We start from the raw sequence: 27,903 nt of genomic DNA, 5'->3' as shown, positions 1-27,903 counted from the left end.
ACAAATGATCTGTGTGAACTGTCAGGTAAAAGATAGTGTTTCAAGATCATAGAGTCATAGATATTGCTGGGAACAGCTAACTGTATTAGCTGTATTGCTGGATACAGCTAACTGTATCTTCATTAAGTAACACACCTTTAAAAATTCAGATGCTCACTGGTATCTGGCTTCACCTAGCTGCCATACTATGTTATTAACTTTCCACGCCTGATGCTTTTAAGCACCAGAAAACTTGATTTGTTACACCAAAGGCAGTCAGGGGGTTGAATCGGGTGCCTTGCAGGGGTACGTATCTCCAATTCACCATATCCCTGTATTTCATCCTGGAGAACATCTTCAACTCTCTCCATTCTAATCGAATGCCTGCTGTCAGTTTTTCAGTGTTAACCTGCCTCTCCCACACTTCCTGGCAGAGTACCAGTGGTCGGTGGACAAACTGACAGCTTGTTCGGCTTCCTGCGGCCACAGAGGGCTGCAGCTGCCCCAGCTGAGGTGCCTTCTGGATGGGGCCGAAGTCAATGCATCCTACTGCGGAGAGACACCCAAGCCATCCCTGCAGCCCATCACGTGCAACAGAAGGGACTGCCCTTCACGGTTCGTCTGTCTCCTGTGAAAGTACCTTATGTGCATTTAAGATGTGCTGGAAGAGTTCTTTGTGCAGGTTATCACACCACTGCAGTTTCTCTGTTGCCTGTTTGGAAAAGTCATGGCTAAAAGGGAGTTTTTGAGTACTAAATCCAGGCAGTTGGGATTTTGTAGCAATATTAGTGGAAAACTTTGACAGTACAAGGTAGAAAGACAATTCACAGCTTGTAATGTCTTGGGTCATACCCTGTGTTGGTTATAAATTTCATGCTTGTTCTGAGCACTGAATGCATGGAAATTTTGTCACCGAAGACCTGTAGAATCATTTCTTTTTTGGCTTCTTATCAGTTTGCCCCAACAATATAACAGACAAGAAGCTAAGTTTAGCAGCTGTTTCATAATTTTATTCTGAGTTCTTTTGTTGCTTTAAAATCAATACAGGCAGGACTATAGCCGTAGCTGCGGCTGCAAAGTATTCCCTTAGCAGGGTGAAAATATCTTTGTAAAATGGGCATATCTCATCAGATCTAGTGGGCATGAAGAGGACTGAATTCTGCCTCTTTCTGGAGTTCACTAGCTTGTGGTTGCTTTGGAATTGTAACTCTCTGCCCTTGTAGTCCTCTGGTTTTTGCTTACTGCTGTATACAAATGAGTCAGGACACCTTCTTCTAGCTACACCTGACTTCTAGCTACACCTAGGTTATCCTCTGGTACATCTCAACTACTGTGTCAAATTTCTCACCCCTCACTACAAGAAAGAAGAAGGAGAGAGAAGCTGGTAAAGGGTCTGGAGTACGAGTCCTATAAGAAGTGCCTGAGGAAGCTGAGGTTGTTTACTTTGGAGAAAATGGGGCCTAGGGGACCTTACCATTCTCCACAACTGCCTGAAAGGAGGGTGTAGTAAGCTGGGGGTTGGCCTCTTCTTCCAAGTGACAAGACAAAAGGAATCAGCCTCAAGCGGCATCAGGAGAGGTTCAGATTGGCTATTAAGGAAAAATTCATCATGGAAAGAGTTGTCAAGCATTGAAACAGTTGGCCCAGGGAAGTGATTTAGTCATCTACCTTGGACATATTTAAAAGATGTGCAGATGTGGTGCTTAGGGGCACGTATTTATGGTGGACTTGGCATTGCTGGGTTAATGATTGGACTTTATGATAATAAAGATAATTTCCAACATAAATTATTTTCTGACTTCACCCTTCATGAAGTCTTTTTTTTTTTTTTTTTGACACCCTTTGGTGCAAAGAAGAGTATGTCTTCAGCTTATCCAGAGAGTCACTGTAGTGTTATGCTCCCTCCATATTAAACATGTCCTGCTTCTGTAATTCAGTATCTCCTTAGCTGAGATATGTAAACATGTTTTTCCATATTTTTCATGGTGTTACTCCCTCCTCTCCTTTATGTCCAATGTGGATGTGTTATGTTTCAGTATACAAGCACTTAAAAGCAGTGAGCGTCTCAAGAGAAATTTAGTACAACTTCCCTCATTCAATGGACATTCACTTATTCACCAGTGATTTACGACTTGTATTTAAAAAAGACAGTCTAAGCTGAGGTAAGGAGAGGTACTAAGCAAGCTGATGAGAAGTGGCCAGATTCACGACTCTTGCTGTGTCTTAGGCATATTGCAAGTTTCTTTTTATTTTTTTTTATTTTTAATTACCTTTTAAAGTATATTCCTACTCTTCTTTGCAGGCAAATGTTTTCTGAGTTGCTAGCTGAGCCATAAGAAGGAAACCAAAAGAGATTTGATGAAATATGAAACATGCTCATTAGCAGCAGTTTTCCTTGCTGTTGACAATAAATTCCATGGGAATGGTTTATGTCTTTTTATACCTTCCGTGAATTGTAACACAACCCCAAGTCCTCCCTCAGCTCCTCAGAAACTGCTGAGATGTAAGCTTGGAAATAAAAGTTGATTGACATGCAGACCAGAGCTTTATAAGCAGTGCGGAAATTGCAGATTCAGCCTCACCAAACTGCATAAGAGTACCAGTGTTCTTGTTTTCCAGGTTGGGAATATGTTTGTTTATACTTGTTTCTGAGACCACTGGAGTTAATCACCCGCAGAAGGCAGAGAAATAGAAACGGATGTCTCTCCATGGGACTGGAGAATGCCTGTTGCCTATTTTGTAAAGTAATCATAAACACTGCTGGTGAGGGATGTGATAGGCGGTATTTTACTCCCAAAACCACACAAATCCTGCCAAGTATACAGAAATTTAATGAAGCAAACTGCTGGCTTACCATAAAACTGTTCAGAAAACTAACAATCAGTTGCATTCTCCCTATTCCTACCTAACGCTTTCCCAAACCTTGACTGTATGAGCGTTTCACCTAATGATCCTTACAATGACAAAATGCATTAGAATATTATTTTCTGTTATTTACAGCCTTTTAGCCAGTTGGACTGGATTTTTTAAATGCCAGTACACAGGGGTTCAGAGCCTCAGCCTCAGCCAGTTAACACATGGTCTGACCTTAAGAGGAAAGGGCAGTGTCCTTCCTTCCCTGGGCTAACTGGTCCTGAGCAATGTTCAAGCTTTTCTGGATTATGTCAGCTGTCAGGAGTACAGCAGAGGAAGCAGGCACCAGCAGGACCCAGCAGGCTTTTGGCTATTCTCTCACAAGTTTGAAGTGGCCTGTGAGCTACTCCAGCAATTACACAGAGATAGTTTTCCCTACTAATGAGTGCTACTGGGCTAAGTCCTAGCATTGCACTGCAGCTTGTGACCGAGGCCTCTGTGGCACCGTGGTGTAAAAGCAGACTTGCACAACCCCTGTGCCAGAGCTACAAGTATTTATAAGACTCTAAAAACAGCTTTAAGGGCAAGAAAATTAATTCCGGGCCCAAAGAGCCTTCAGAAAGATAAATTAATGAAAAATTTGCAGTTGTCTCAGCTTTCATCCTCTGAACAGTTTCCAGTGAAAACTGTGGGAGGCTGAGACACTCAGATGTTCCAGGATCACACCCTAAATGAGCCAACCCGCTGTTGCGTGTCTTTGGTCAAATAGACAAAGACCAGTTAATGCCAAGGATCCTGCAGAGAGTGGCACCTGCCTGCTCCCTGACCTGTTCTCCTTTCTCTCACAGGTGGATGGTAACATCCTGGTCTCCTTGCACACGGAGCTGTGGTGGAGGCCTACAGACGCGGCGAGTGACATGCCAGCGCCTGACAGCAAAAGGCAGCTCTGTCCCCATGTCCAACGAGGCATGTGCCCAGGTGTCCAAGCGCCCTGTGGACACACAGAGCTGTAACAGGCAGCCCTGTGTTGAGTGGGCAGCTTCCTCCTGGGGCCAGGTGAGGAACAAAGTAGCATTCCAAGGACAGTCTCATAATGTGGGCTAAAAAAAAGAGACAGAAAATGAGAATAGTGATTTTTCAGCCTAGTATCTTTAGGTTATAGTTTTCAGGCTTTGAGGCAGAAGCTAATTTGTTCAGGTCCTTCTTTCTGTATATGATGCACTGCCTGCTTGGATTTCTGTAGCTTCTCACAATCACTAGAAATGAACATGAACATGAACACACTCATGAACAGGGCTTTTACTGCAGACCCCTGTGGTCTCCAGCAGAATGGTCTATAGGTCCTTGTTACAGTGATTAATGACACATCTGGGAACTAGCCTTCTTCAAGTCTTAATTCCCCTTACCAGCCAGTGAGAGTGCTTCAGTCTTGACTGGCTGGATTCAGGACTGATGATTGTGATAAGGTTCAAGGCAGGAGGACTGTGCAGTAATTAAGATTTACAAAGTTGCTGGTGTTGCCTGAGAATACCAAAAAGTGTTAGCTTTCTTGACTTGCTTCACGACAAAAGGCAGAATGGAGAGCTAAAAGCATTTTCAAACTACTTCCTGTTGTTTTGCAGATCTTCAAATTTTCTCTTAGCAGATTACATTGCATCATGATTTTTTTTATAATGTTAGTAGCAAAAAGTGCCTTCAGCTACTAGAATATGTTGTTGTTCACTGCTTGAAAACATCTTTGTTTAAATCTTGAAAGGTGACTGAGTTATTGTATTGCACATTAAGCTTGGAATTATCACTTTATATCAAAGAAGAAAATTTTCACTCCCTATGAAATTTCAAGGAAAGGACTGGATCATCCTTGCAAAAACCATTATGGGCTATATTGCTCCCCATGACATCATACTCAGCTGAGACAATCAGTTCAGAACTAATTTCTGAATTTTAGACCTCATCTCTGTGCATTATGATACAATATGTATTCTACCTAGCTGACAATAAAAAAGTTCAAGTTCCACATGGTTGCATACTGCCTAGTCTCCAAGCCAGAAGACTGCTACACGTAGTTAGGAATGTACCACTGATTCAGTAGTATGTTTCTTGGTGGTATTATGGGGTACCAGGTCACACATTGCGCAGGTGTAGCAATCAACTTTCCCAGTTCACAAAGAAAATAAACAGCCAACGTGCTCTACCCCTATCTCTAGAGTTAGTTCCTTTCCTTCATTTAATGTTCCTGGAATTTTGTTCTCCACTGTGTAATCCCATGGTGTTTTTAAGCTAATGATTCACACTAATGACCCCTCATTCAGCCTTCAGTTTGTTCTTTGATATAATTTCCAGATTCTTAGAAAAACAGTTTCCTAATAGTTGATGTAATTTTAACATAGCAGAAATACATGCTTCATACTATACCAAGTTATGTTTTAATCAAAGGAGAGGATTAGGAGAGTTGAACTGAAATGTAATTGTTAAGCTTGAATATGTAAGGGTGGCCTTAATTTTGGAGAAAGCTTGCATATCTTTTGTGCTTCTCATGCTTCCTGCTTTTGTTTATTGTCCTTCAATGCTTTTATATTATTCAATGGAGTGGAATATGTCCTTGGTTCAATGCATTCTTAGTTATTTGGCCAATTCATGTGCTGCAAAATGCACAGTTAAAGTAATGTATTGAGATTTCCAGTATGGGTCATAGCCTCTTGGCTAATGGCATGAGAGCATTTAATTTCCCCTAACAGATGTATTTAAAATTAAATTATTGAAGAGAAGAGGTAATTAATCTAGAGAGCAGATGCAGAAATGTAGTTTACATGCTGCTGGAGGAGAGTAAGGTAGAGCAGAAAATGGCTGCACAGTCAGCCTTCAAAGCTTGCAGAGGTCCAGAAAGCAGTTGAAATCTCAATAGTCTCTGAATGGCAGTATGCACTTTATTTCACTAGCAGTTTTATAAAAAATGGAACTTGCCCTATCTTTTACCTCCCCCGAGTGAATCTTCTGTGTTTGCAGTGTAATGGGCCTTGCATTGGACCACGACTGGCTGTACAGCACCGACAGATATTTTGCCAGACCAAAGATGGGACTTCTGTGTCATCTCATCAGTGCAGTTCCTTACCAAGGTGGGTGCCAAGAAATGTCTTATGTCTGAACCCACAACCCTTTTCAGAGATATTCAATGAACTAGTGACTAAACTGAAAAATTATGGATTTACCCTATGTGATAAAGAGGTCATGCTGCAGCCTGTACAGCTATGTGTAATGAATCTTATCTGGCTTTTAGTGTGGAGTTCCCTATTTATTCCTAGGAGCTTCAGCCCAGTTGGACAGAAACTGGAAAATCTATGCATGCCAAATCCTGACTGCAAGGCTGTGCTATATCTTCTTAAGTTGCCAGTCTTCTCACTTATTTAAACACAAACTCTAACAGAAAACAAAGGGTCTCCGCAGGTTTTCTTTTCCTGGAGATAAACTGCACTGTCAACATTGTCATGACATTTGCTTTACATGAGACAGGTATATAAATTATGACTGATCGTGACTGAATATTAATGTAATCGGCTTGTTGGCTCCCACTCATGCCTTTTCACTACCTGTGTGATAGATATGAACCAAGTGTGCCTATACATCCTCTGTGAGACTCTCTTGAAAGAAAAATAAGGGTTTCAGAGAATTGGTTCTGTTCCCACTGGCTGTAAAGCCATAAAAAATTTACAAAGTCTTGCTGGACCACACTGGTCACCACTCATTTCACCTTTCAGCAGATTTCTGCTTTGGCCCTTTATGGAGAGGGCATTTCAGCCAAATCCTCAAACAGTTCAAATGGTCATTTAGCCTGCTGTTGGTATACCAGTGTGCACCCACTGGGGGTCTGGTCCTTGAGAGCAGTTCAAAACTGCTGGACTCACCTGGCAGCTTTGGAAGATCTGATCCACACAGTACTCTGAGTGAATTACCTGTGGGATATGTAATGTTCGCTGTCCCTCCCTCCCTCCTGCCCACAGGCCACTGAGCACCCAGAACTGCTGGACTGATGTCTGTGGTGTGCACTGGAGGGTCAGCCTATGGACAGTCTGCACAGCTACATGCGGAAACTACGGCTTCCAGTCACGGCGTGTGGACTGCGTGCACATCCGCACCAACAAGCCTGTGATGGAGCACCACTGCTCCTGGAGGCCACGACCAGCAAACTGGCAGCGCTGCAACATCACACCCTGTGAAAACGGTACTTGGCTGAGAGGAGGGGAGGCTCACTGGTGCAAGAGTAGCAGAGAAGGGAGAGTCGTCTCTCAGAAACACAGCACTGGACCTTGCAGCTGGGCATCCTGGGGAACATCCAACGCAGCCCTGTGCAAAATCCAGTGTCTAAAGCTCAGCATCCCAGAGAGGAATACTGCCCATTGTGGAGGCTTTTGGCAATGGTGTTAATGCTGGGATTGTGTCTCCTTTCTAACAGCATGAGAAGTAATTCATGCGGTCTTCTGGGGCAAGTTCTCAGTAGGCCACCAAGTCAATCAGAGGGATGGAACACCTGTCATATGACAAAAGGCTGAGGGAAGTGGGATTGTACAGCCCTGTTTTTAGGTGACCTACTTGTGACCTTCCAGTGCCTGAAGGGAACTTAGAAGAAAGATGGAGGAAGACTATTTACAAAGCCATGTAGTGGCAGAACAAGGGGGAATGGGTTCAAATTGAAACAGAGTAGTTTTAGTTTAGATATTAGGAAGAAATTCTTTACTGTGGGGGTGATGAGACAGTGGCACAGGTTTCCCAAAGAAGCTGTAGATATCCCATCCCTGAAGGTTTTCAGGAACAGGTTGGATAGGACTCTGAGCAACCTGGTCCAGTGAAAGGCATCCCTGTCTACAGCAGGAGGCTTGGAACCACATGATCTTCAAGGTCCTCTTACAATGCAAACCATTCTATGATTCTATTATTAACTTTCTGTTAATGGTACAGACAGAAAGAAAACCACGAATCACAACCAGACTTACAGCTGTAGTCCAAATCCAGTGGGAAGGTGGATGATGGGAAATCCTGCAGGAAAGACTGCATTCTTTCAGATTACAAGCAACAAATTGGGCCTGTCAGAGAACTAGAAAAGTTACTAATTTCAAAATAAATGAACAAAAGAGAACAGACAATGTGCTTGTTTGGAAATTATGCTCGCTTTCTCTATCTTGCAAGCTAGTTGCTTTGCAATCATTGCAGAGGCAGTAGCAGAACCCATATATGCTTGCCTATATTCACACCAGCTCTGATGCTCCCTCTCAGCATAGGTCCAAACTCTTGAGTTTGGGGCGCCCTAATGGAAGCTGAAGCAATGAGGGAGATTACAGATATCAAGCAGGACCTTTGCCGACACTCCAGCCTCTTTCTGCTATACAGAAATGTCCCAGATTCCAGAGTCTTGCAGGAATGGATACTGGACAGTTTTCCAAACTAAAAATCAAGAGGCTGTGGGCCTCAAAAACTGTGCAAGTGCTACCAGAACCTAAGCCCTAGAGGAATTCAAAAGGTGTCTTTAACATCTTCATGGTGGGTGGTTTCTGACCTGTGAAAAACTCAAGACAACTCCCAGTCGGCTGGGTGACACTCCCACACTCTGCCTCCTCTAGCGTGGAAAGCTGGCCAAAGTGTCTCTGTTAAAACAAGTATCCACTTTCACTTAGTACTTCATCTTTGGTTTAACTGTTAGAAAACTCCTAGAGCCTCTCTAAAATGCTGGTAGATGACAAACTGACAGTGTTGGAGCAGCTTCAGAAGCCCTTTCCCCAGGCCCTTTCCCCAGAAAGTAAATGTTGCCTACCAATTCTTCATTGATCCTGTGGACTTGCAGTCCACATTCGGTCTTTGCAGCAAGTCAAGCTCATGCTCACAGTAAGACCTCCTACCACAAAGGTTCTCCTCCTGGGCACCCAAGGATATATGTTCTCAAGTAACAAATCCTTTGTTCATAACTTCATCACTATTTCTTCTTCTTGTTTCCCCTTTGGCAGTGGAGTGCAGAGACACCACAAGGTACTGTGAGAAAGTGAAGCAGCTCAAACTCTGCCAGCTCACCCAATTTAAGTCACGTTGCTGTGGGACTTGTGGAAAATCTTGAAGACAGACGAGATGAAAATGGAGGAACAAGGGGATCACAGCCTTTTCTTCACTGGGCAAAGGCTTTTGCAGAAAATACAGATGGATGGAATGATCTTTTTCATTTTATTTATTTATTTCCCTTAAAAAAAAAAAACACCTTTAACAAATCATTGTTGTAAAGGGACTTGACCAGTTTTCCCTACTATGAATCTGGGAGACAGAATGCAGATAAACATAGCCATGAGGGTAGACCACAAAGAGTCAGAGAGACTCATGACACCAATAAATGGGATGAGAGGAGTGGGGCTTCCCCTCAATCTGTGTACATGCCTGCAGGACACGCCAAGAGACAGGTGAGGAAGAGGATCAGAGTCAAAACCTAGCATCATATTACAGAATCACAGAATCATCAAGGTCCAGGGAGATCTTCAGTGTTATCTAGTCCAACCATTAACAGCACTACCATACCTACCCCTAAACTCTCCCTGGGTGCACCATCCAGACTCTTCTTGGGCACTGCCGGAGATGGTGACTCCACCACCTCCCTGGGCAGCTTAATGCACTGCCCAACCAGTTTTTCAGTGAATTTTTTTTTTTTTTTTTTTTTTTTTTTTTTTTTTTTTTTTTTTTTTTTTTTTTTTTTCTATCTAATCTGAGCCTCCCAAGCTCAATTTGAGGCCATTTTTTCTCATCCTGTTGTTTGAAACATGGCAGAAGAGGCTGACCCCCATCTCATTACAATCTCCTTTCAGGCGGTTGTAGAGAGCAATGTGGTCACCCCTGAGCCTCCTCCCAGCTAAACAACCACAGCTGCCCCAGTTTTTCCTTATAAGATATGTCTTTAAGATCTTTGACCAGTTCCCTAGCCCTTCTCTGGATATGCTCTATCACCTCAATGTCTGTCCTGCAGTGAGTGCCCCAGAACTGAGCACAGGATTTGAGGTGTGGCCTCATCAGTGCCGAGTACAGGGGGACAATCAGTGCCTTGGCCCTGCTGACCACACCATTGCTGATACAGGCCAGGATGTCATTGGCCACCTCGGGCACCTGGGCACATGCTGGCTGATATTTAGTCAGCTCATATTTAGGTGTTGACCAGCCCCCTCAGGTCTCTTTCTGCTGAGCAGCTCTCATCTCTCTTAGACTACCTTGAGAACGCAAGAACATGAGTTTGCTTTATAAGCTTATTTGTTACATCCAAGATTGGAAATCTTTTTGATTTCTAAACCCCTCTCTCCTTCCTATACCAGGCAAGGGACATCCTTGTAATCTTTGAGGATCTGGTGTCTGGAGAAGTTCAACAATGGTCTGTAACGTAAGTGGGTCTTAAATACACCTGAAAATGTTTCCAGTTTGAGCTTGTGAGGGAGGATTGGGAACTGAAGGGTTGTCCTCAGCACAGAGGTGTGGAGGTGATGTAAATGATTAACCAGCAAAAGGAGAACAAGTAGGGTGACACACTTAAGTACAAACCTGCAAACACTGTTCCCTAGAGGGCATAGGCAGGAAAGATAGAAATTGTACATGATAAACAGGAGACACTTTGCTTACTGAATCCTACTAATACTTATTTAGAAAAAAGAGGTACTGCTTCCCAAAGTTCTAATACTTTCAGACCTGAGGTTTTGGAAAAGAACTTGAAGTGGGGTTTTCTGTTTTGTTAGTGTGAAATTTCTCTTTCCTGGCAGCCAAGCCTTTTGGATAACTGGTAGAAAAGAACTTTATTCTGAATTTTCATGGCTATTACTACTCAGTTGAAACAGAATACTTTAGTATCAGCACCATTGGACTAATGCAAATAATTTGTAAGAAACTTGCTCCTCTTCAGCTGCCTCCCACAAAAAAACAGGTGCCATAAAGCAGATCTTTAACTCCAGGTATTACACCCTGAAGATAAATCTAAAAGATGAGACTCAAACATCACACTCACAGCATAATTTTGCATGCAGGCCATGAGTCTTTCCTCCTGGACAGCTGCAGTGGATATTCAGCTAGTGAAGTGCTACCTGATATTAGTTCCGGGTATTCTCTACTCTGCTTAGAAAAAAAAAATAAAAATAAAATTAGAGGAAATCTACAAAGAAGAGGGTTTGAGAATTGTGACACTTTAAAGGAGAACTACCTGATCTCAAGTTTTGCTTCAAGGCCTTCTCCAAATGAAAAGTTTGGTTGTGCCTTTCCTATAACTGTTGGGGCTAGTGCCCTGTGATATATTTATGAAATGCTGTTCAAGTTCTGCTATGCTACAGCTTTCATGGTATGTGGATTTTTCAGTAAAACTGGGGGTCCATTATTGAGATCAGTGCCAGGTTCATGACATTAATCTGTCTCAAATTGGCTTACTTCAAAACTCATCTGGGAGTGAACACTCTTGGTAGAAATGGGTCTTCAAGAAATAAGCATCAGTGCAACTTTTTATTTAAAAAAAAAAAAAGAATAATTACTTTCTGTGTATGTAAATGTATATCTTTTCTGTATATTTATTAGGATTTCTTGTATAAAAAGTGCAATATTAATAATTGTACATTATTTTGTCCAGATAAAACTATTTTGGTTTTTTTTTAATCTCCCCAGAATTTTGTTCCTCTAAAATCAATAGTAATAGTGTATTTCTCTTAATTTTAATAGCACTTGCATTTAATTGGGGATCTGCTTCACTGTGCACAGAGTGCTTTATAGATTATGACATGAGGGAGGGATGATGTTTTTAACTTGTGAAATTATAATTATGCATGGAATGAAGGACAATTCCTTAATAACATAATAACAGCAATGATGATGATGACGATGTGATGGATATTTTTGATACATTAGTTAACAAAATGCAGCATGGGGAAGTATTTTCTTTTGTGTAAAAGCAAAATATGTTCAAGCTATCACGTTCCATTGTATCTGTGTAACTCTGCACAGGATAAACACAAAGGATCTGATCTGGTGGAGCCGCTGTGTTGTCTCTGCACAGTGTGGATTTAATTTCACATGTCTGTCTTCTGAATTGTGACTTGGCAGAATCTCAGTAATATAAGAATTACTGGTTATTTTTTAAAAGGATGCTTTCCTTCTCTAAAGAGAAAACATAACAGCAAACTTGTATTTATAACTTTTTGTACAAGTAATGCAGCTTGCTTATTTAATTACAACTGTCTGACGTGTTGTTTTTTAATCTTAGAAACAAAAACCAAAGTAGCAAACCTGTCCTTATTCTTTATTATGATAGCAGCACACACCTGTTACACAAAGTACACAAGATGTACCTGCCTTGGGGAAAGAGGAGATGTCTTATCTCCTTTGTAAAACTCTCCAGCCATTAAGATTCTGTACCCTGTCTTGGAGGTATGTTTTAATTCTCCATTTGCCTTGCTTTATTCTTATTTGCCAATGGTTTACCCTTATTGCTCTTGCAGAAGTATAAAGCTGGTCCATGAAGATCAATAAAACTATACTCCTTTTTTTATGTAGCAATGCTTCAAGACATAACTTTCCTCAGCAATCTATGGCTTGAAAAATCACCTGTTAATTCAGTCTATCCTTACAGGTAGCTGCTGCCTTCAGTAATGGACCTGCCAGCTACCTGAAGCATGACGTGTGTGTGCAGAAGGAATTGTGGTAATGGTCTGAATTATGAGAGGAAAGAAGAAAAAAAGTTAATAGACATTCCTTCTTCACAAAGAAAAAAATAGAATTTTGAAAACTAAGCTGTTGCCCTTTTCAGACAAAGAATATGTCTGCTAAAATGGAACAGCAATTTTGCTGTGATTTTTTGACGTTTCCCTTGTATGATGTTTTGCAAATGTTTTTTAGATACCTAAACTGCAGACAAGTAACACCTCGCACAGACAAGCAAGTCAATGACCAGACCTAAGACTTCCCAGTAACAGTACTGAAGGCAATGGGAATTTCATCATTCATTTTCAGTAAAACAAGCGTAGAAGCTGTTGTGTGTGTAAAATGAACAGGTTTGCATATGTTCTCAAAAGTATAGTTATTGTCTTTTATGCTTATGGCTTTAGTTACTACTCGAGTCAAAAAGTGCTCACAACCTTAAAAGCAAGCTTCCAGTTTTGCTCTCCTGACTAATTTTCCTCACTAAAGAAAAGCAGTTCTGGACCAAAAGAAAGATACAGAAAGGTTCCCCACAGAAGATCTACTCCCAGCCCCTCTTATTGACAAGGAAAGCACAATTGAACTATTCCAGGCATCTGTGTCTGCATGCATGATCTCAAAAAATAGAAGCCATAGCCAGAGTTTTCCAAAGTAACCCCTAACTAGAAATCTTTTTCCTGCTCTCTAGATGTCATTATATGGACTGCAGTTGGAGCTTGTTTAGTTTTTAAGTCAGGATTCTTCTTGCAAACTACCTATCAAACAAAAAGGCCTTACCGTTTGTTTGGTGGACCAGCATTGATTCATAAATAAATTTGATTCTTCTAGATCAGCGTCACTGACACCTCTGTTTGTAGAAGAAGGTCAATCAAAAGCTTACTCTTTTCCATATTTTCAGAACCATAAAGTTCCTCAAAAGTTTTTAATGCTTTCAGCAAATCATTTGAGCTAGTAATTGAGTAAATAAGCTTCATTCATTCAGTTACATAACTTTTAACAGAGATGCTTTCAAAGTCTTTTGAATGCCAAGTTTGCTCCCAGATCAGCAGTGTATGCAGATGGGAAGCTAATGCTAATTCTGGCTGTACGTATTAACTGCAAACCACAGCTTGGGGATCATCGATTTAACCACTCCCTTCATCCTCTTCTTTAAAGGTGTGTGTATATATATAAATATTTATTTATTTATCAACAGTGTTTTGTATTAACTGTCCAGTTTTGCAGAAAGTAAACCAAAAAGCCTGTCAAATACTTGAGTTAGCACAAAATTGAAGGAGGAGAAAATCACATCTCCTACATCTCCTTCTTCTACTGATCTTTTACATTTCTCACACCAAAGCATATCAGTGTATCACTATTTCACCTACATTGCTTTTCATCATCTCCAGCCAACAATTCCTGTCCGGCCAGTCAGAATCAAATCTCAAATCTGGTCATATACATAGCCATTTTAATATTTTTTTCATATAAATTTTTCACTGAGGCATTTCAGCAATTGCAACCCAAATTATCCAGATTTATGAGGGGAAAAGAGACATATCAGCAACTCCTTTTCTGTCTGAAACACTTATTTATATTTTCACCTGCTTTTTCACTGAAGTACAATACTTGTTCCTTTACCAGATGCATCGTTCTTGTCTCACAGGGTGCCTCCACACTTGCCCAGACACACAAATACCCAGGGTATCAGTTGACAGACCAGGATAATTTTGGCAAAATCTGTGGGATTTTAGGAGAGGTGCAGCACAGCAGGCAGGACTACATCAGCTGAGGCCTCAGCTGAACAGAGACTGAGCAGGAGATGCCTGTCTGCAAGCAGAGCAAGTTTGGGTTGCTCTTCTCTATCCTTCCTGCTAACACAATGCTTGTCTCTCAGGAGAAGGAAAAAGGGAAAAGCAAGAATTTTGTCCAGCCTTTAAAGCCTTTGCAAAGAAAGGTTTTGTATTTGTGTAGCTATAAATAAAATGCTGTTTTATGCAGTTAAAGAGTGCTGTTTTATGCAGGTGAAAGGGAAAGGGACACCAGAGGGTTGGACTTTGGTTACATATAAATACTTTTTTTTTTTTTAAGCAGTGGCAGGATGTTAACAATTCCATAACAAGCATGTAGTTATCCACACATGCTTAGGATGGGAAACCGCTCACTACTACTACTACTACTACACTCTTTAGTACTATAAAGTAGTCTTCTGTTTGTATAAAACTCCCTAGGGACAGTGGGAAAGCACAATAACGGACCAGAAGGATCACACCAGAGAGGCCATGAACAGCTTGCTCTCCAAGTGAGGAGCCAGGATGGATTTCTCTTCTCTTAAGGAAGTGCTTAATGGTTGGACTGAGGAATAGTTTATTTTGGGCTGTATGCAGCCTTCCCCCCACCCTTTTCAACATGCTGGTTGGTTTGGGTTTTTTTAAAGCATAAATTATTAGTTTGAATAAATAGCCAATAACGTTGGTGGATGCTTGTTAAAACACTTCACCTTCTGAAACATTCATGGAGTCAGTTTTCAAGTAATGGCATACAACCTAGTGATTTTATTACCAAAAAAAGAAAAATCTCACTGTTAACACACTACACACAAATAACAGAAAATCAAATCCAGCTGTGCAGGAAGGATCTCTGACAGGCACTTTTTTTTTCTTTTTTTTTTTCTTTTTTTTTTTTTAAGCAGAGAGCAAAGCAGAGCAGGGGCCTGCTTGCCCAGCAAAGCAGTATGCTTGAGCCTGTGTAATGGCATTTGGCAGTGCCACATTAGCCTTTCACTAGTCTGGGGACTGTTCACACCAGCAAGCACAGAACCAGTGAGCTAGTGGAAACAGGGAATGCACAGCATTTTTACAGCTACTCCATTCCTTCTCTTCTGAATGCAGACAAAAACCTCTGTGGGACAGACATGCAACCACATAGAGAAGTGAAAACCCTATTGCCCCAAAGCAGTATTTCCCCAAAAGACCAGAAGAGGAGCGCAGGTCATCAAACCACTGCTTCCAAAGAGGAAAGGAGGCAGAGAAACATTACTACAGAAGGGAGAAGACTGATTTTTAGAGGGATCAGCCAAAAGTGAACTCTGTTCAGAATATTCATTATGGAAGTTTCCATCCCAGTGAACTCAGTTCTCTGCCTAAATGCCTTTTTCCAGCTGAGATAACACAGATCCCTCAGGGAGATCATATCCATGCCTCAGGAAAGATCTTTTTTTTGTCTTTCAGAGAAAAGGTTTGCTTTTTCATACATTAAATTCAGCTGCTTCCTGTCTCCCAAATACCATGCCCAAGATATTGCTTCCCTCTGTGATATGAACACACTCAGTTCTTGCTGAAGCGTACCACTTATCTTTCAAGTCCTGAAACACTTGAGGTGCTGACAATTTACTCTCTTAATAATCTATAGTGTCGGGCAAAGCCCTTTTTAGAATTTATGTTAAAGTTTTCTTAAATTTGCTGCTGGTTCTTATTTCTAGACTGTAAGTACATAATTTACTGATATTTTTTTGGCTCTTAACTATTGCCAACTGCAAAACTCCAGATGAAAAGCCTCCTGCAGATGTAAGGCACTGGGGTTGGTAGTCCTTGCAGACACAGGTAGTTGAAAGGCTGATATAATACAAGTCAAAAGTGAATTATTATTTATCTCCCCCATTATTACAGGTAACTTCTGGGGTTTTTTCATTTTGTTTCTCACTGAGAACAGACAAATTAAATAATATTGCTCAGCTTTTTCCCAAAGAGGAACAGTAGTGTTACCTTCCTCCTGGCTATGAAAATGTTCATAACCTTCTATTAAGCTGCTACACTTCTAAAATTTAATTTGCACGTCTCCTTAATTCAGCTTTTGTGCTTAAGGCTTGCCAAACAGATTGTGCTTTGACTGGAGATGAGTAGTGCTGGTGAGTACACCTCTTATGTATTTTCAGGAATGCAGGTAGAAGCTATCCCTCCAAGCAGGCTCTGCAGTGTACATACACGAAACTGTTCCTGTGCATACGTGACATTTGTCATTGACTACAGTCACAGTGTAGTAACTGACTTTGACAGTGATGTTTTTCATCCATTATTACTTAGCACAATCCTGCTTATTAATTTTTGCATGCTTCATGGTGTAAGTACCCTGGATGCCTTTTTCAAGGACAAAGTTCCTTTGTTTCATCCTTTCATTTTGGTCTTTGAAACACTTTTTGATAGTAGGCTTTGTACTTCAGCCAATGTTTAGATATTGATGTCATTATCCATTCTTCAAAAGTAGGATGTTGACTACAGCCGTTTCCTTCTTTCCCCCCATTAGTTCACGGAGTGAGAAGTGTTGCATTGTGCTGCATCATGAGTGCAAAGTCACAGAACCACAGGATGGGTCAGGTTGGTAGAGACCTCAGAGGTGACATTTGCTTTTTTCCAGTCCTCAGGCACCCCTCCTGATCCTCCATGATGTTTCAAAGATGACCATAAGCAACCCAACTATGGTATCTGCTAGGTCTCTCAGTGTTTCTGGATGCATCTTCTTAGGACCCATGGATTTGTGGATGTCAGGTTTGCCTAGGTGTTTCCTAACCCAATCCAAACCAAAGGAAAGCCTTCCTTCCTTCCTTCCTTCCTTCCTTCCTTCCTTCCTTCCTTCCTTCCTTCCTTCCTTCCGCCATGTGTTCCTCTGTGGGATATTCCTGGGTTTTGCACATCATTCCCTGCAACTGGAAGGACAGAAGAGAACACCGCTTGTGCTCCAGATCCCTTGACCAGTTATCCCAAGGCCCTGAGGTCACTCTTGACCATCCACAGCTGCCTTATTGGGATGTCATCAGTACTCACCTGGAATGCCAGCAGCAGGTGATAATCAACTGGCCATACCAGCATGGGAAGTTTCTTGGGGTGTTTCTTATTTTGGCCCCAGGAAGGCAACACACTTCCCTAGGGGCTGGGTCCAGTTGACATCCATCAAGGCTGCTTTTATCACTAGAAGTTGGGCCAAAGGCAGGGAGTCTTTTTTAGCTCCCTATTCTCCCTTAAAACAGGCAAGATCACTACAGACCACTGAGAGGTTTCTGAACAAGTGCTTGCTTACCTAGCACAAGCACCTGCTAGGTGCTGCCATGCATGCAGGTAAATTCATTCTCCTCCTCCTCCTCCACTATGTAGCTTCAAAAGCAATTACACAAACCTGTAGTGCAGTTCAGTGACATTTTAAGCTCTTTCTCGGGGTGTCTGACTTGTACTTCCCTCTTTCTGAGAATGTGATGACTAAGAAAAAATTAAATTTAATTGGCATGAAATCAGGTAAAATTAACTTCTCCTCATCTTTATCCATGAACTCATTCTGCATCCAAATCCTGTGTACTCTAGAGCAGTCCAGCGTTATTTTCTCTGTTAAACATCTCAATTCTATCCCAAAGTATAATTATATAATTTTCTGTATTTCTCTTATGCTGATTTTCTAATGTCACTGCCTAATTCAAACAAAGTTAAACTTTAGATGTAGAAAATATTGCTTTACTTTAAATGCACTACTGAGCAAAGGGAGGACTGCCAAGTCAAGTCTGGGCTACCAGATCCATGTGATTCTTCACTGACCATCTGTACCTAAGTTGATAACTGCATGTCTGTGTCATGCACTCATTCAAGGAAATTAAATAAATGGGTTTTAATCTTACTAAAATACTGATTTTCACCCAGACAGGTAAACCTTCTGATTTAGCCCATCATGCAGTCAAACAGCATTAATGTTATTATCAAAAGAGGGACAATGGGAAACCATGCAGCTGTAGGAGAACAAAATGTGAAACTGCAGCAGCCCAAGGTTTAGTTGGCCTTAACTTAAGGAACCACACCTTAAGTCACAAAACAGAAATCACTTTTTTCTGTGGTGTTATCATATATTGGTTTTAATAAGTTTTTAACACATAGGGATACAAAACAGAAAAAAAAAAAAAAACCAAAACCCAAGCCTGAGTTTCATGTTCTGGAAGTGTTGGATTTAAACCAGTCAGGTCTGCTTGATGCAGGTGTGAGCTGGTCCACTGCATGGAAAATCAAGATTCCCATTGTTAATGTTCAAAATCCAGCAATTTCTAGTGCTAAGTGGCATACTGCATTGCTATTGAGCTTGATAAGACTAATTTCCACCAGCAAAAAAGAACCACACAAACCTGTGATAAAGAGAAATTTACCCACTAGACTGTCCTTGCTCTGTGTTCTCTGCCAGTCACATATCAGAGCTGAAAGAACAGTTGCAGAACTCTTATGCATAAAAGAACAATCTTTTCTGCAGTCACAAGCCTCAGCTGTTTTTTTCATAAAAATTCTCTTTCAGAATTGGCAGAATTACAGGTTGGTAAATAAAATCAGAAAAACAACTAATGTAAAAGAGATGGGGAAGAAAAAGTATTTTCTTGTAGAAATTCAATATTAAAGAAATGAAGAGGTTGGTAAAATAGGAGGAGCTGAAAAAAAAGGGCCAAACATACTCTAGGTCAATACCTCACCACAGGTGAGTGAATATTTTACATATTACTGCATTTCTGAAAGCTGTGTGAAATCATCAATGACTGCATAGTTTGGTCCTTTTGTACAGTGCAATCTGTAGAGATTTGCCTAGTTTTTCCTATTGTAAGGAACATAATTTTTCATTGAACGAGGACATATGTTTAGAAAAGGCCTCTAGGTCTGATTCAAGGACTCCAAGTGAAGCAGAACCACTGTGCCCCTAAGGTATTGTTCCAGTGGTTTCCCACCTTCAGGGTTAAGCATTCCTGTTTTCAGATGGAATGTGTTTGGCTTTAACTTGCCAGCGCTTAGGAAGAATTTCTATCCCAACAGGTTTCAAAGGTTTTCCAAAGTTTTAAAGTACCTTTGCACAGAAAATTATCTTCCTTTTTAAATGCTGCTTTGATGGTCAAACACAAGCCTTTCACAGAATCATAGAATCATATATAAATAGAATACCCTGAGTTGGAAGGGACCCACAAGAATCATCAACCATGCAACAACTTTAGCTAGCACTTGAGCTAAATACCCAGGAAACAGCCTGAGCTGCCAGAAGTAAGGGAGAGGAGGATTTAGGAAAGTAGAATGTGCTTAAGAAGTCAGGAAGTTTCATAGTGCTAATAGAACACTTGTAAGCCTACAGAAAGCATTTTGGACAAAGAAATGAGCAGTTAGGTTGAGAAGCTTAATAATGGCCTTATTCAAAACATAATGGAACTCTAGCTGCTGGCTGAGCTGTAGCAATATGTGACAATTTCAACTCTTTGATGTTTCTGGTGCCCATCGAGAACCTGAAGGGAAGAGCTTTTACTGAAAAAGTTCTCTTATGAAGCGTCAGCCTAGGGTGGCATCTTTGGCACAAAAACCTCCCATCTGATAGCCTAGTTCAGGACAGCACAGTGACACAATTCATGAAGGTGCAATATTCAATAATATACATACAGTGTATAAATTGTACCTTTTGTGTGTCTTTGATGGGAATACTAGAAAAGGCCAGATCTCAGATTTTGTTATCCGGCAAAGACTTTTACATGTGACTTCATATCATGCAATTCACCTGTTTTACCTCTGTTTTTATGGACATAGCTGAACCCCCTTTATATCAATAATAAAGTTTATTACTGAGAGATTCTTCTATTACTGTCTCAGGAGGAGGAACTCTCTATTAATAAGCAAGAGTTAGGTGGTAAAACTAAAAAAAATACCAATAAACAAAAACCAATATGTCTTTTCCCTGGATTTTATGTTCTTCACTTGCATAAATTAACCAGAAAAAGCCAGTGCCAGGGAATTAAGTTTATTTTAAGAGTTCTCCAAATATGAAACTAGCAACTGGTTTAAAAGAATGTACCAAACAAAATCAAGCTGTCAGCATCAGTTTTCTCAAAGATGTAACTGGGGTGGGTCTTTGTAAGGGGCCAGGCATCTAACAAAGCCCTTTGGTGTGTAACTGGCAGTGTAGGTTGTTTTAGCATCTAGGAGAGTGTGATGCTTTGGGCCTGACCAGACAGGTTTATGGGTTTACATACCTGTGAGAACGAGGCCCATGATGGGTCCAAAATGTAGCCAAGAAATCTATTGGTTCTGCTGGGAAAGTATGGAGCATGAGTGATAGGTATTAGTCTATTTCGTAGCCAAGGCTTATAGTCTTCCTTCACTATAGAAGAGCTATTAAATGGCTCAGTAATTTTATTAAACTAGGCCAAAGGTTGACACATCTTGGCTGGCTTTTCATTTGGGTGCTTCAAATGTGTCCAAGCAGTGGTGTGAAGGTCCATTTTCTCCAGAAGCAGAAGATATACAACAGGTTTTCTGGTGAATACAGAAGGCTGTAGTCAAGCTTTGTGTTTTTCCTGAAATTCAGTTGTAGTGGAGAAAGGAAGACAAGGACTGGCTTTGTCTGGTATGGTTTTGGAAGCTTGGTTGTCTGCCAGCCCACCCCGGTAAGAAAATTTGTGTGTAGTGAGGCCATCAAATGAAACATAATTGACCTTGTATTTCTGAATTTTATGGACATAATGTTTCACCAGAGGAGTTGGCACATCACAGAATAACAGAATCACAAGGTTGGAAGAGACCTTGAAGATCATCAAGTCCAACCCATGCCCTAGCACCTCAACTAAACCATGGCACCGAGTGCCACATCCAACCTTTTTTAAACACATACAGGGGTGGTGATTCCACCACCTCCCTGGGCAGACCATTCCACTATTTTATCACTCCTTCTGTAAAAAAAAAAAATTCCTAATATCCAATTTATATTTCCCTTGGTGCAGCTTGAGACTGTGACCTCTCATTCTGTCAGCTGCTGCCTGGAGAAGTGACCAACCCCACCTGACCACAGCCACCCTTCAGGGAGTTGTAGTGAGTGACAAGGTCACCCCTGAGTCTCCTTTTCTCCAGGCTGAGCCACCCCAGCTCCCTCAGTTGTTCTTCATAGGGTTTGTGTTCCAAACCCCTCTCCAGCCTTGTTGCCCTCCCCTGGATGCACTCAAGCATCTCAAGGTCCTTCCCAAACTGAGGGCCCAGAGCTGGACACAGCACTCAAGGTGTGGCCTCACCAGTGCCGAGGACATGGGAAGGATGACCTCCCTGCTCCTGCTGGCCACACTGTTCCTGATCCAGGCCAGGATGCCATTGGCCTTCTTGGCCACCTGGGCACACTGCTGGCTCATGTTCAGCCGGCTGTCACCAGCACCCCCCTTTCCCCTGGGCACTGTCCAGCCACACCGTCCCCAGGCTATCACGCTGCAGGGGGTTATTGTGGCCAAAATGCAGGACTGGTCATTTGGACTTATTAAACTTCATTTTATTGGACTCTACCCATCCATAATTCATTCTGTAATTGATTATGTACTCAAAGGGAGCCTTGCTTTTCTAGCCCAGATTCAGAGGTTTACAGCTTTGAGTGACAACCAGTCCCCTGTAAAAACAGTTGTTCTGGACAATGGTTCTCTGGTAAAATTTCTCTTTTGATGGGGTAAACCTATTATTTGGTCTGATCTGCTCTGTCTTGGTTCATTCTGTAACACATAGTCATCTGAAATGAAAGAGGAGTCATATTGAAATTCTCAACTGGAATCCTTTGACAAGTTCAGCCATATATCAATATTATGGTGATTACATTTTCTACTTCAATAAATATTTGTTTATGGTGTAGTGTTTCACAAATCTTATTCAAAGAGCAGCTGTAGAATATGTTATACGCTACTGTGTTAAGCCCCGAAGTGCTGTGCATCTTCACAGAAAGTTGAATCAAACAGGCCTGTACCTATTCATGCCTACAGAGACCATGAAATACCCTGAGGGAAGATTCAATTGTATTTGCAGTCTCACAGAGACATCTTCTGCAGTAAGAGAGTGGGAGCTATCGTCATGCTCAGTAAACCAGGAGTCATGGAGGTGTAGCATCAAGGCAGTGCTTTCAACCTACTTCAAACACCTTCCTGCTGCTAGGCTGTGGCAGCAGAGCAGGAGTATGGGCACAGAGTATGCCTGTGTCTGCAGAAGGCTGTTTGGGTATCTCACACAGCATCTCCAGGACAAGGCGAACCAGACATCCACTGTTCCACTCTAAAAGCAGGGCTGCCATGCTACCCTTTCTCCTCCTATCTTCCCACTTAGCCTGGTGGCTGACCCGATTCCTCAGCTGCACAGATGGAATGCTGCCTATGGTTTGCCAAGTTCAGAGGCTTGCAGCTCATCTTGGTTTTAGCAAGCTGCGGCTCTCCGTGGTGCTCCTGCTGTCAGAACAAACAGAAACTGAGAAAGAGCTTGCAACTCTGTCCCAATTCTTCCTTATTAGAAAAACTGTGTTGAAATTTGCAGAATAAATCTGCACTAATGTGAAACACTGAATTATATTGCAGAAATAGCCCATATTCCAGAAATATTGCTATCCAAATTTATTACTAAGAAAATATTTTAGGTGGTATTTTAGGGACATACATATGTTCCTTTCTTGACAGGATATCAGGGAAATAAATGAGGCCCTGTAATCTGAAAAGATTTGTGTTGTCACACTAGGAATCTATTGCAAAGCTGCTTAACTCTGACCAGTGCTGAGGCCAGAAGACCATCGTTTTTTCCCCTTACTAGTAATTTTGTGCAACTTTCCCTAGAGACCATAATGGTTACTGGTAGGAAGTTGAAATTAAATAGTCTTGGAACTAACCCAAGGGGTGTTTTTTGTTTTCTTTTTATAATTTTCCTTCCTTTCAAACCACACTAAGAGTCATAAAGCAAATAAGCTTCCAGCTGACTCTGCACAGAAAGGAAGTCTAGATGTCAAAGTACTATAGAGTAAATTATGCAATTAGGGTATTTGTATTAGGATATTTGAATTCTTCATTCCAATCAGAATTTGTCACTCCTGTTTCCTTTGGGAAGTGGGAGATGTCCAGGCACCACCACACTGGTGAGGTGCTGGCCAGTACATCATGCCTAGGGTACATAATTTTCCTGGAGAAACAGTCCAACAGGATGAACAAGGAACATATACAGATGTGTTTTTACAGGAAATGCATTAATAAAGTGTTTAAAAGTGAGCAGCTAATGAGATTCAGACCACCTCTAAGAGGAGGTTTGTTCAGAGATCTCACATTTCAGCTGCCAACCAAGAGTTACCAAAAAAACTTTTCAGGTTCTCCCATCATCTTTCTTGGAGAACACTCTGTGCATTTTGGATGTAACCACAGCTCTTGCAAAATATTCAAAATATGATAAGCAAGTCCATCTGTCTTCAATTTTTTAAATTTATAAGCTCTACACGTTTGGAGACCTCATAGGCGTTATGAATTTATTTTACTTAGTGTAAGCCAGCAGTGCTACTAGTCCTTCAAAATATGTTACAGTTTTATTGTAACTCTGATTCTTAACCATAGATATTAATAGTTTCCCATGTAGCACAATCTTGAAAACATTAAGTGGTACAGGAGGGAATGCAGGATATGAACCATATGTTGTTGGAGGGTTAGGCACATCTCCCTATAACCAAGCAAGGTTTAATTAAAATTAGATTACATATCTGAAGATAGGCAGAAACAGCTACATGTGTAGCCTGGAGGAGATGAGAATTTGAAACTTTTAGTTGCAAAGTCATCTGACATGAACTGTGATAAGCAATAGCAACAACTTAAACCTCCAGTGTCCTTTGGTACATGATGTGTTCAGTGGGAAAGAACATAACAATACAGTAGGAAAGGTAACTTAATACCAAAGCAGCACTATTTTAGATGCCGTTCCAATATTTTAGTTATGATAATTAATTGAATACAATGTTCCAAACTCTGGGGTAGGTGTGCTGGTTTTGGCTGAAGTGGAGTTAACTTTCTTCACAGTGACTGGTATGGTGCTGTGTATTGGATTTGTGCTGAACACAAGAGTTGATAACACAGAGTTATTTATGTTATTCCGGAGCAGGGCTTACGCACAGCCAAGACCTTTTCTGATTTTTTATACACCATGCTGGTCAGGAAGTTGGCGGTGCTTGGGAGGCTGGGAGGAGACACAGCCAGGAGAGGTGACCCAAACTGACCAAAGAAGGAACATTCCAGACCATATGGCATCATGCTCAGTACATAAAGTGGGGGGAAGGAGACTGTGGACAGGCATTTGGAGTGATGGTGTGTGTCTTCCCAACTCACTGTCACCTGTGATGGGGCCCTGCTCTCCTGTCAATGCTGAACCCCTGCCTGCCCGTGGGAAGTACTGAATTACTTCTTTTGTTTGCTTTGCTTTTGTGCACTGCTTTTGCTTTCCTTGTTAAGCTGTCTTTGTCTCAACCCACGAGTTTTCCAGCCTTTCCCCTTCTGATTCTCTCCGTCATCCAGCCGGTAGGGGAGTGAGGGAGTGGTTGCGTGGGGCTTGCCTGCTGCTTGGTGTTAAACCATGACAGTAGGGATCACTAAAACCTAGCAATGCTTAGAGAATAGTACAATGAAAACTTGCAATTTTTGTTGAATCTGGGCTTTAAGAGAATTTATTCAGTATGCAACTTGATCTTTGAGGGGGCTTGGACAAAGATTTCCATTTGCAGTGTTTGGAAAAATACTGTAAATTATAACCAAATGTGGCTGTGATACCTTTTATTAGAGCTCTGGAGTTACACTTAAGGTGCTGACCTAAACACTGAAAAAAGACGGAAATATAAATATGTTTCAGATATGGAGAAGTTAAGGATATCTAAACACAGAAGGACAGATCCATACCTTGCACATAGCAGCTTTTTTTATTGGTTTCACCAAAGTTATTCCAATGAATACCATCTGGTGACATAGCCTATGCAAAATAAAGTGTTCAAAAATTTGTAGATATGGATATTTTGAACCTGTGGGTCATAGTCTTCACAACTCAAGTAATTCTAAATGGACATTTCCTGTGTGTTTGATGTAAAAATTGCAGTTTATGCTGTTGTAAACATGCAGAAGTTAGAATAAAGTAAAACTTTCAGTCATTTCAGCCAGGTAATTTTAATGATGCATTCACATGCATATTATTCCTCAAATTCTTTCATCATTTTCACTTCCAAGAAAAATATTGTCTGTGTACATTGGGACAAATCTGCAATAATAAGCACCAGTCATAAGCTATTATATTTGCACGGCATAAGAAAATGAAATACAGAAACACAGAAAACTATTTATCTACCTATCCATGTTAGCTAGCTGAAAGGTGAGCAGAGGGGAGGAAAAATCCTCTGACTTTCTACTTATGACTTAATACCAAAACTAGTAGTGTTGCTGTAACTGTGTAACTGAAACTTTTCTCCCAGTGCACGGGGAAGACAATTTGTGCTGCTGAAGAGGAGAGGGAAAAGCTCCACAAAGACAAGCCATCAAGTTAGTGAAATTGAGAAACAGGGGCATAGTTAGATGCACAGCTCACCTGTTTTACCAGCAGTAGAGCTGGAGTGCATTGTGTTTATATTTCTTGTATACATCTCTTGTACATTCATGAAATAACTCTGCCACAAACACAGAAAGGGTCTCATTCTTCATGAACTGCTCAGATCTAGGAAATTCTGTATATTTTAGATGTGTCTCATCCAGTGAATGTGTGGATCAGCTATGCCGTACCAGGAATATGTTCAGCACATCCTAAAGATGCTGTTGTGGGATCAACATACAGGAATACATACATTCCTATGGCCCTGCTTCCAGCTAGGATTCCTGTAGGCCTGTTAGGTATGGAAAGGAGATGAATTCAGAGAGATCTCAATGCTACCATTAATGCTGTGCTGTATTACCAACTACATGTTTCTGTCTGCATGATTCCTGCACAGCGTATTAGCATACATATAGAGAAGGAATATAAACTGCACAATGTTTTGATCTGTCTTCTTAAAAAGTGAAGTTATCTGTGAAGTCCTGAACAAAGCTGCAAGGGCAGCTCACCTTTGTAAGTGGTTCTTCTATCCATCTTGGTCCTGGGATATGTCTCCTCATCCTCCAGGAGAGACATGAAGATACTTGAGACATAGTGTAGGAGGAGGTAAGTAAATGGAGGTCAAATCCATATTCTCATGTCTCTTGACATGCGTTTCAGATGGTTTAGGTTTCTGTGGCGACACTTCATGAGCTATGTAATCTCTCCTGTGAAGAATAATTTCATTACTTCTTTCTTGTTCCAGAAAAAAATATGTTCTTTTTTCTGGACGCACAAAGAAATGAATACTTGCTCTTACCTCCACAAGATAAGAAAGTTTGGATATGATACAAGCAGTTAGTGAGATACACTAACTGGCCTTTTGCATTTTAAAACATGGACACTGCAAAAGGAACAGAGGCAGCTCTTGATAACCGCAGCCAGGCCAGGTTTCCCCTTCTTTCCACCCAGCAAGGGTAATGGCTTTACTCTGTTCTACAGCGGAATTACACCAGAAGACATAACTCCTTTTAAAGGGCAATAATTACAGCAGGTTATCTAGTGTGTATAGGAAACAAAGGAGGGAGCAGCCTTCCCAGACAACACGCTGGACACCAGTTCAGCCCAGGCTGGGGAGGTAACATCAGAACAGTTTTACAACAAAACATCAGTTGGGCAAAGAAACATCAGCATGGCCAGATAGTCAGCTTTTTCTCAGCTATTGCTTTTAAAGAGCTACTTAAGATACAGGGATAGTGCTACTTAACTCTAGGACAACCTTGCAGAACCACAAGACTGAGAAGAAAACTTGGCCATCCAACATTCAACATCCTGAACCTATTTCAGTGCCCAAATCCTTTGGTACAGGGCAGAGAGTCTGCTGCCTGGCACAAGCAAATTCACTTTCTTACGTCAGAAGTACTTCTCCACTGGTGTGCAGATCTGTTTAGATCACTGGCAATCAGCCAGGAGAAGCAGGCAATATAGGAGCTATTATAGTATTAATATTGCTCTTTGCTTCAGAAGTGGTGATGCTGAGTGGGCAGGAACCTGAGCCTCTGAATACACTGTATTAGTGATACATTTTAGCAAAATACACAAGGCTCTCAAAAGTCTGTGTAAAGCAGAAGAAGAGAGAATTCACATTGCAAAGTATTAGGTATAGTGGTAAAACAGAAATTCAGAAGTAAAAAATAACCAAGAACATCATGTAGATGTCACACACGTTCCAGCCACTTGGCACGCTGTTTTCAGCAATCTGAAGCAAATGTAGTTTTTAACAAGCACCAAGAAAAGACAACCTGGAACACAACAGACATTTAGCATCCTCAGCGGCAGGGAGAACCCAGTAACAGAGAGGGTCTTTTCCAAGGTAGTCACTGCCCAGTTCCATGTTTGAAACAGTCAGTATGTACCAGAGCCAAGAAACAGATCACAGGTAGGCAATACTTTACCTGGGTGATGAAGTGTTTTCTGGCAGTAGATACAAGAAGGGGATGGAGTCAGTGAGTTCTACATCAGAATGGGTACTGCCAGAGCTGAAAGGAGTCAT

The 27,903-nt window shown here is 41.2% G+C and overlaps 2 protein-coding genes across 2 annotated transcripts in view; one reads left to right on the top strand and one right to left on the bottom strand.

The window, feature by feature from the left end:
* Window positions 1–9,531, top strand: part of ADAMTSL1 (ADAMTS like 1) — a 294,793-nt gene extending 285,262 nt beyond the window's left edge. The window contains exons 26-30 of the mRNA XM_041416472.1: window positions 414–594; window positions 3,681–3,888; window positions 5,839–5,948; window positions 6,831–7,051; window positions 8,826–9,531. Coding sequence (XP_041272406.1) covers window positions 414–594; window positions 3,681–3,888; window positions 5,839–5,948; window positions 6,831–7,051; window positions 8,826–8,932 — 827 coding nt within the window. The 3' untranslated portion in view covers window positions 8,933–9,531. The remainder of the gene's footprint in view (window positions 1–413; window positions 595–3,680; window positions 3,889–5,838; window positions 5,949–6,830; window positions 7,052–8,825) is intronic.
* Window positions 9,532–20,323: 10,792 nt separating this feature from the next.
* SAXO1 (stabilizer of axonemal microtubules 1) lies at window positions 20,324–27,903 on the bottom strand. Its single transcript, XM_041416471.1, is given in 10 exon segments — window positions 20,324–20,386; window positions 20,388–20,523; window positions 20,525–20,584; window positions 20,586–21,030; window positions 21,818–22,000; window positions 22,003–22,026; window positions 22,624–22,729; window positions 25,196–25,265; window positions 26,456–26,578; window positions 27,806–27,903. Coding segments are annotated over 10 exon segments (1,308 nt in total).

This window comes from Onychostruthus taczanowskii, unplaced genomic scaffold, assembly GCF_017590055.1.
Source record: "Onychostruthus taczanowskii isolate IOZ18803 unplaced genomic scaffold, ASM1759005v1 scaffold52, whole genome shotgun sequence".
NCBI classification, from domain to species: Eukaryota; Metazoa; Chordata; class Aves; order Passeriformes; family Passeridae; genus Onychostruthus; species Onychostruthus taczanowskii.
This window is presented reverse-complemented; position numbering and strand designations above follow the sequence as displayed.